The 8,694-nt window shown below is 67.4% G+C and overlaps 1 protein-coding gene across 1 annotated transcript; it reads right to left on the bottom strand.

Moving 5' to 3' along the window:
* Positions 1-239: 239 nt before the first annotated feature.
* Positions 240-8,234, bottom strand: KLC3 (kinesin light chain 3). Its single transcript, XM_077840368.1, has 12 exons — positions 7,968-8,234; positions 6,738-6,965; positions 6,223-6,301; positions 3,584-3,809; positions 3,152-3,239; positions 2,564-2,665; positions 2,301-2,474; positions 1,922-2,021; positions 1,714-1,757; positions 1,388-1,515; positions 743-815; positions 240-641 (listed from the first exon to the last, which is right to left on the bottom strand). Exons 1-12 carry the CDS (start codon positions 8,232-8,234, stop codon positions 570-572), a joined length of 1,581 nt encoding a protein of 526 aa, XP_077696494.1. The 3' UTR covers positions 240-569.
* Positions 8,235-8,694: the final 460 nt, after the last annotated feature.

The following is an 8,694-nucleotide window of genomic DNA, read 5'->3' as shown; positions in this document are numbered from 1 at the left end:
GCCAGGGCAGCCTACATTGCAGCTGGGTCCCTGCACTGCATCATGAGTCTGGGCATCTCCTGCTGCTCAGGGGTGGGGCTGGTATTCCTCTGGCCTGGGGGAGGGGGTTAACAGTGCCAGCCTGCTGCTTCTCAGAGGGGCCAGGGGAGCTTTTCCTCCTCCCAGGGTTGAGCCCTGACACAGACCCAGAGCCAGCAGTCAGCAAACACCTTTATTCAGGTTGTGCTTGTTCTGCTCTCACCTACCATGTCCTATAAATAGAATAAATAGCAAGCCCTGGCCCCTGCAATCTGGGGGCAGTTAAGGCAGCTGGAGCAGGGCCAGGCCAAGCCCCATGGCTTCCTGAGAAAGAGCGGCCCAGCAAGGGGCAGGCATTGGCTTGGTGTCTCCTAGTTGAGGGGGGCACATTCACTGCATCCACTGAGGTCCAACGAGGGGGCTGGCTGGGCTGCAGCCAGCAGTGCCCATTGCTCTGTGCACCCTGCTCCCTGGAGGGTTAACGGGCAGGCTGCGGGGGGGCCAGGAGCAAGCAGAGCTGAGACTCCAGCTGGCCTGGTCGTGCCAGTACCTCAGCCCGCACTGGAGAGAGAGCTGCTGGGGGAGAGGTTCTGGCTGCTGGCGCTCAGGTTCCTGCTGGGCACCTGCGGAGAAGGAATAAAGGGGAGCAGAGAGTTAAGGGGTCCTGGGCCAGGAACCCCACTGCCAGGGTCGCAGCTGCTGGGGCCCTGGGACCAGTTCTCACCGCTGGGGAAGCTGCTGGCACCGGTGGCCTCTCGCCCACATGCAGGACATTCAGGGAGCTGGCGCGTTTCATCCTGCAGGAGAGAGCATGAGGTGAACACCCAGAGTTGCTGCATGCAGGTATCACACCCTCAGTGCCACGGCTCTTGCCCAGGGGCTGGTCAACACAGCGCAAGGGCTAGAGCCTTCGCAGTGGGGCACGGAATTAACACCTGGCAACAAGGTGCCAGCAAAACAGCCGAGCAAGCTGCTGGGAAATGAGCCCTGGCTGCTGAGGGTAATCCCAGGCAGAACAGACCTGGGGTTGGACAGGTCTCTCCCACGCTCCCAGGAAAGCATTTGCACTCTGCCAAGCCAGGGTCACCCCCTGGAATGGATTAGACATAGCTGGGGGCTCTGCTCCAGGCCCCCCCAGGTAGCACACAAATGAGTGCAGTAACTAGTGACAGGCCAGGGCAGCTCTACAGAGCAGTGGGCTAGCAGGGGCAGCTGCCTTGGGCCAAGGAGCACTTCAACTGCCAGGTGCAGCTGTGCCCCTGGGAACCAGGAATACTGTCCCTGGGAACCAGCGACTCCGGCAAGGATGTGGGGGCCTGGTGGAAGAGCGCTGGGCCCCTTGCTGGAGCTGGGGGGAGGAGCCCCTTACCCAGGGTTGGGGTCGATGGGCTGGAAGCTCTCGCCTTTCAGCCGGGAGACAAGCTTCTCGCTGCCACGCCGGATGGACTCCCGCAGCTTGGAGAAGGAGCTGCTCCGGTGCACATGGCCCATGGCATCCTGGGGGAGACAGAGGTGGTGGGGTGTGCAGAGCTCCCAGCAGGGAGGGGCTGCAGCCCCCCTGGATCCCAGGCCAGCTCATCCCCATGCAAGCCCTGCTGTACTGACTCCCTGGGTCTGGCCTCTGCATGCTCGGCTCTCCCACTGCAGCCCTCTCTGATCTCTCCCTCCCCACCCTGCACGGATCTTGGTGCTTACCTGGCTCAGAGGGTCTGCACTGCTCTGGCCTGCTGCGGGGTCACCTGGACAAGAGAGGTGATGAAGAGAAACGGCACTGAGACCCTGCCCCCAAAGCCCCCCTCTCCTGGCAATAAACCGGCCCCAGAGAAAGAGCCCCCCCGACCCCCCTGCCCGCACACAGCTCCCTGGGCAGCCTCCCACCCACGGAGGAGCCAAGCGGCCTCACCATGGCGGGCAGCGGCCAGCTCCTTGTCATGTGAGGTGAGGATCTCCTTGTACAGCTCCTCGGCCTGCTGGTACTTGCCCTGCTTCAGGTAGGAGGAGGCCTGGTGGGAAGGGGAGTGTTACCAGGGGCAGCCCTCATTCACCCAGCGCTGCTGCCAGCGGCCCCTGGTTCCTGGGCTGGATTCCTGTCCCCACCCTTCCCCCCCAAAGGCCAGGCCAGGGACCAGGGGGAGCTTAGCCCTTCCTGTGCAGTGCCACCCCACATATGCTGCAATTGCAGAAAGGCAAATCCCCCAGCCCTGCAGCCAGCCACCAGGGAGCCCCCCAGCGCTGCACCCCAGACCCTCCCCCAGGAGCAATCGTGGGCCCTCCCCCCTCACCAGGTTGTTCTTGGTCTTGGCCACGTTGGGGTCATGGGGGCCCAGCTGGCTCTGGTAGATGCGCAGTGCCCGCTCGTAGTAGTGCTCCACCTCCTCGAACTTGCCCTGGTTCTGGCACAGCAGGGCCAGATTGTTGAGCTGCTTGGCCACGTCGGGGTGCGTGGTGCCCAGGACCTGCCCGGGACGGGAGGGAGAGCGTCAGGGCCGGGGCCGGGGCCAGGCCAAGGGGCCGCGTGTCGCAGCGCTCGCCCCCGCGGCCTTACCTTCTCGCGGATCTCCAGCGCCCGCTTGCACAGCGGCTCCGCTTCCTTGTACTTGCCCCGCTTGCCATACAGCACGGCCAGATTGTTCAGGGTGGCGGCCACCTGTGGGGGGAGGGGGCAGCATTAGGGCGCAGATGCACTGGCAAGGACACGCGTCTCCTTCCCACAGGGAGCACCCCCCCCCCAGACACTCCAGCCCCCCCACTCCCAGCAGGGGGTGCTATGTTGGGAGCTCCCAGCTGCTCCAGCCTGGCCTCTCCCAGCAGGGGGCACTGTGGGGGGGGGCAGACACTGGCTGTGAGGGGGAGCTCCTGGCTATTCTAGCCCCCACCCCACCCCCCAGCAGTGGGGAGCGGGGCAGGCTGATGGGGGGGCTCTCCCGCTGCACGCTATGGGCAGTGGCTGGTGATGGACTTGTCTCCAGAGAAGGATTCAGGGCCTGTGCTTGGAAACCCTGCTGGACCCAAGGGACCAAGAGCCACTGGGATGGGAGAGGCCCCTCCCCCTTTCCAGCAGCCTTTGGGGGACCCACTGTCCCAGGATATCTGATCCAGGGAGCCCCCCCCACCCCACCCCTCTGGCACTCACCGCCGGGTGCTCCACACCCAGGGCCTGCTCCCGGATGTCCAGCGCATCATTCAGCAGGTCCGTGGCCTCCTTGTACTTGTTCTGGTCCCTGCAGCAGGGCAGACAGCAGCGGTGTCACCCGGGAGCTTGGCCCACCCTCACCTCACCTGGACCCCCGGCCCCTGCCCAGAGACCCGCCAGGCCCAGGGCAGGGAGCCTGGAACCCCTCCCAGCCCGGGCCACACCCCACTAGCCACGCGGGGCAAAGCCCCAGGCCTCGGCCAGCCTCTCTCTGCCCCTGGTGCTGCCAGCATCCTTCAGGGCTGGAGGCAGCTCTGCCACATGCCTGGCTGGGGGTCTCGGAGCCCCAGGGGGCTACACCATGCACCAGCCAGGAGCCCGTGGGGGAGGAGACCCATGGGCAGGCGCTGCCCCGCCGGCCGCAGCCCTCACCTGTACACCAGCGCCAGGATGTTGAGCATGGTGGCCACGTCAGGGTGGCCGTGCCCAGAGCTCTTCTCCAGGTCCTCCAGCGCCTGCTTGCAGAGTGGCACAGCGACCTCGTAGCGCCCCTGCGAGGCGTACTGGATCACCAGATTGTGCAGCGTTCGCAGGCGGGCCGGGATCTCGTAGCCGCCCTGCTGTGCCGCTTCCATGGCCGTGCTGGTCGGCTGCCTCCCTGCAGAGAGCCCCAGTGACGGGTGGCGCCCGCGAGCCCCCGGACTCGACCGCCCAATTCAGGGACGACCCACCAGGGCTGACCCAGGGCCAGCGCTACGGCCTGCGGGGGCCACCCCCGGGGCCTAGCGCAGCTGGGGGAACCTGGGCGAAGACCCTCAACCCCCTCGGCAGGGTGCCCCCCCCATCCTGACTCCATCCCCTCAGCTCTGCAATGAGCCTAGCCCCGGGGGCACTGAGCCCGGCCCTGAGCAGAAGCAAGAACCAGGCATTGGCCCACGAAGTGGGCTGCTGTGGGGGTCGCCCTCACCCAGCTCCCCAACTGATGGGGCTGAGTCAGCAGAGGCCTCCACGCTCCAGGGCTCTCTTCTCCCCACCCTCACTGATCAACCTCACCACCCGGGCCACCTCCTTCCCCGCACCGACCCACCTCTCCTCCCTGGGTCCCCTTCCCCTCCTACACCCCCCCCACCTCTCCCACCACCCTGAGCCCCCTTCCCCTTCTACACTCCCCCACCAACCCCACTTCTCCCACCCTCACCAACTCTCCTCTCCCACCTGGGTCCCCTTCCCTTCCTACATCCCACCACCAACCCTCTTCTCCCCTACCCCCACCAACTCCACTTCTTCCACCCCCGGGCTCCCTTCCCCTGCCCTCCCCAATTCTTGTCTCCTCCCTGGGTCCCCTTCCCCTCCCGTACACCTATCCCCACACTCCTCTTGCCCCGGGGGCCCCTTTCTCCCTCCACCACCCTCTCACCCACCGGTCCCCTTCACCTACCCCACCCCGACACTGGCCCGCCTCTCATGCCTGGCTCACTGCCCCAGGGTCCTGGACTCAGCAACTGGAGCCGGGTGGATGCTCCAGTCGCAGGCTGGGCTGGGCTCCGGGGGCTTTGTAAAAGCCCATTGGGGGGTGGCAGTGAAAATGTTAACCCCCTTGGTGCCAGGAGGCAGCTGTCTCTAGGGGTGTGGGCAGGCGAGGGGTGTCATGGGGAACATGCAGAGGAGCCCTTCCGCCCCTGCCCAGGGGTCTGGCTGGCGGGGAGCCCCCAGGGTTTGAGGCAGATGTGGGGCTGCTCTGTGAAGGGCAGCAGGGACAGCTGCAGGGCATCACCACACAGATGGGCCGGCTTGGGGTGGGGCTGTAAGAAAACCAGCCGGAAGGTGGCCTGGAAGGAGTCACCCCACTGCAAACCGTAGGGGGCTGCTAAGAGCCAGTGGGCAGCTGGGGATGGCCTGGTGGGAATGGCTGGGTAGAGGGGACTCTCCGGGGCTGCTGGTGCAGGCGCCCGTGGGGTGTGTAGAGAAGCTGGGCTTGCCCAGGTTAGGATGGGGCAGGAGGGCACACAGGAGGCCGGGCAAGGTGGGGCAGGAGGACAGGAGTGCAGGGGGGGCGGGTGCACAGGAGGGCAGGCAGACAGGCAGAATGGGGAAGGACAGGCAGAGTGGGTGCATAGGAGGCCGGGCAGGTGCATGGCTAGGCCAGGGAGGTGGGCAGCAGGACAGGTAGGGCGGGTGCACAGGAGGGCAGATAGGTGGGTGGCTAGGCTAAGCAAGTGGGCAATGTGGGGCAGGAGGACAGGCGGGGTGGATGCACAGGAGGGTGGGCAGACAGGCGGGTTGGCAGTGCGGGGCAGCAGGACAGGCGGGGCAGGTGCACAGAAGGGTAGTCAGACAGGCGGGCAGCGCAGGGCAGGAGGACAGGCAGGTGGGGCGGGAGAACAGGCGGGACGGGTGCACAGGAGGGTGGGCAGACAGGTGGGGCAGGTGCACAGGAGGGTGGGTAGAGAGGCAGTGCAGGGCAGGAGGAGGGGCAGGGCGGGTGCACAGGAGGGTGGGCAGACAGGTGGGCAGGGCAGGAGGAGGACAGGGCGGGTGCACAGGAGGGTGGGCAGTGCAGGGCAGGAGGACAGGCGGGGCGGGAGCACAGGCGGGTGGGCAGTGCGGGGCAGGAGGACAGGCGGGGCGGGAGCACAGGCGGGTGGGCAGTGCGGGGCAGGAGGACAGGCGGGGCGGGAGCACAGGCGGGTGGGCAGTGCGGGGCAGGAGGACAGGCGGGGCGGGAGCACAGGCGGGTGGGCAGTGCGGGGCAGGAGGACAGGCGGGGCGGGAGCACAGGCGGGTGGGCAGAGAGGCAGCACACGGCAGGCGGGTTCAAACCTTCTCTCGGTGCTTTGTTCCCGCAGTTACCATTAAACCTTGCTGCTGGGGGCAGACGGCCGGGTCCCTGCCTTTCCGCCCCACCCCCTCCATGGCAGAACCGTGGGGCTGAGCCCGTTGGACCCACTGGCTCAGCACCTGGGCGGACAGCAGGGAGCCTGGGGTGCATTCAGAGAGCTGAGGGGCAGCGAGCCAGCCCCAAACCTACAGCCCACAGCCCGCTCCCCAGGCAGGAGCCCCCTGGCACGTACCCTGTCGCTGCTCATCCTCGTCGCTGGCAAACAGGGAGGCCAGGCTATCCTTCCGCGGACGGGCCTTGTCCTTTTCCAGCTGAGGGTACAGGGGGAAGGCAGCTGGGGCCAAGCATCCCCACCCCACAGCCCAGCACCTGGGCTCCCCCACCGCATCCCCCGATCACCCCCCCAGGCTCCTCCCTGCCCGAGGCTTCAGCCAGCAAAGTGGAGGCTGAGGAGGGGAGCCGGGCCTGTGCAGCTGGGGAGGGGGTCTGGGCCTCACCTGCTCCTCTCCCTCCCCTCCCCCTTGCCAACCAGGGGGGCCCAGGCCTCACTTGCTCCTCTCCATTCTCCCCCCACCAGCTAGGAGGGTCTGGGCCCCACCTGCTCCTCTCCCTCCCTTCCCCCTTTCCAACCAGGGGGGCCCAGGCCTCACTTGCTCCTCTCCATTCTCCCCCCACCAGCTAGGGGGGTCCGGGCCCCACCTGCTCCTCTCCCTCCCCTCCCCTACAACGAGGAGGTCCAGGCCGCACCTGCTCCTCCTTGGTGTCATACTGCTTCAGCTGGTTCATGAACTCCAGATGTTTCTTCTCCTCCTCCAGCTGCGCCACCATCTCCTCGCTCTGCTGCAGCCGCAGTTGGGTCCCCGCTAGCTCCTCCCGCAGCCACAGGTTCTCCTGGCAGAGCCTCTTCACCTGCACCCGCAGCTTCTGCTTCTCGGCCTCCAGCGCCCCGAGGTGGGACGACAGTGCGATCATCATCTGGGCAGGGCAGGGCACGGCTCAGCAGGGAAACCCCCTCGCCTGCCGCGCTGGCCACGCCCCAGGAGAGGCTGGGATGGCCGGGAGCTCCCCACAGCCCACCTCCTGCCCCACAGCCCAGAGCGCCCGCTGCTGGGAGAGAATGGGATGGCTGGGAGCTCCCCTCATAGCCAGCGCCTCTACCCTGCCCTCCACAGCGCCCCCTACTGGGAGAAGCCAGGACTGGGACAGCCAGGAGTTCCCCACAGCCACCACTCCCCCCCCCCCACAGCGCCCCCTACTGGGAGAAGCCGGGACTGGGACAGCCAGGAGTTCCCCACAGCCACCACTCCCCCCCCCCACAGCGCCCCCTACTGGGAGAAGCCGGGACTGGGATAGCCAGGAGTTCCCCACAGCCACCACTCCCCCCCCCCCCACAGCGCCCCCTACTGGGAGAAGCCAGGACTGGGATAGCCAGGAGTTCCCCACAGCCACCACTCCCCCCCCCACAGCGCCCCCTACTGGGAGAAGCCGGGACTGGGATAGCCAGGAGTTGCCCACAGCCACCACTCCCCCCCCCCCCACAGCGCCCCCTACTGGGAGAAGCCGGGACTGGGATAGCCAGGAGTTCCCCACAGCCACCACTCCCCCCCCCCCACAGCGCCCCCTACTGGGAGAAGCCGGGACTGGGATAAATGGGAGCTCCCCATACAGCCACCGCTCTGCTCCACCCCCACAGTGCCCCCTACTGGGAGAAGCCGGGACTGGGATAGCCAGGAGTTCCCTACAGCCACCACTCCCCCCCCCACAGCGCCCCCTACTGGGAGAAGCCGGGACTGGGATAAATGGGAGCTCCCCATACAGCCACCGCTCTGCTCCACCCCCACAGCGCCCCCTACTGGGAGAGGCTGGGCCTGGAGTAGCTGAGAGCTCCCCCCACAGCCGTGCTCCTGTTGCCAGATGCCCTTCCCTTGTTCGCAGCCCCTCTGCCGCACAGGGGCACTGGCCCAGCACAGCCGGTACCTTTGCCTCGCCAAGCCCCAGCTCAATCCCCTCCAGGGACTTGCGGACGAGGTCATACTTCTCCTCCAGGAGCTGCAGGGCCCGGCTGCCCGGGGGCTCCTCCTGCCCATGGCCCTGGATCAGGGCCTCCTGCAGCTGCTGCGAGATGCCCGTGTTTTCGCTCCGCAGCGCCTCAAGCCCCTTCACCACCTGCCGCGTGCCAGCGATGATGTCATCTGCCGTCATCCTCCCCGGCTGGCCCTCGCCGACCGCCACCATCAGGGACATGGCGCAGCTGAGCCTGCAGGGAGAGGGCGCCCTGAGCGCTGGCATCCTCCGCCCCTGGCCAAGGCGCTCCTGAGCCCCTCAGCCCTGGAGCCGGCAGCCCCGCCGGACGGATGACCTGCCCAAAGCGGGGTGTCCATGGCCAGGACAGGCTGTGAGCCCTCGTCCTTCCAAGCGTGGGACTTGGGGCGGGGGGGGGGGGGTTCGGAGGGACAGGCACCTCCAGGGTGACCCCTGTCTCCAGGGAGGCGACGGGGGGGGGGGGGGGCTGACACAGTGGCACGGGGGGCAGCATGGAAGGCCAGACAGGGGAGCGTATGGGAGGAGTCCAAGCTGCAGAGGAGCAGACGCGTTCCTGACTCTCAGCCTCGGCTTGTGCCCACAGGGACCACGACTCGCCGCCCCCGATGCCCAAAGGCTTGGGGTGACTCGGGGCCCGCCCGAGCAGGGCGGGGCCCAGAGC

This window comes from Eretmochelys imbricata, chromosome 23 (genome assembly GCF_965152235.1).
Source record: "Eretmochelys imbricata isolate rEreImb1 chromosome 23, rEreImb1.hap1, whole genome shotgun sequence".
NCBI classification, from domain to species: Eukaryota; Metazoa; Chordata; order Testudines; family Cheloniidae; genus Eretmochelys; species Eretmochelys imbricata.
Note: the sequence above shows the minus strand (reverse complement) of the source record. Positions and strands in the feature narration are given on the sequence as shown.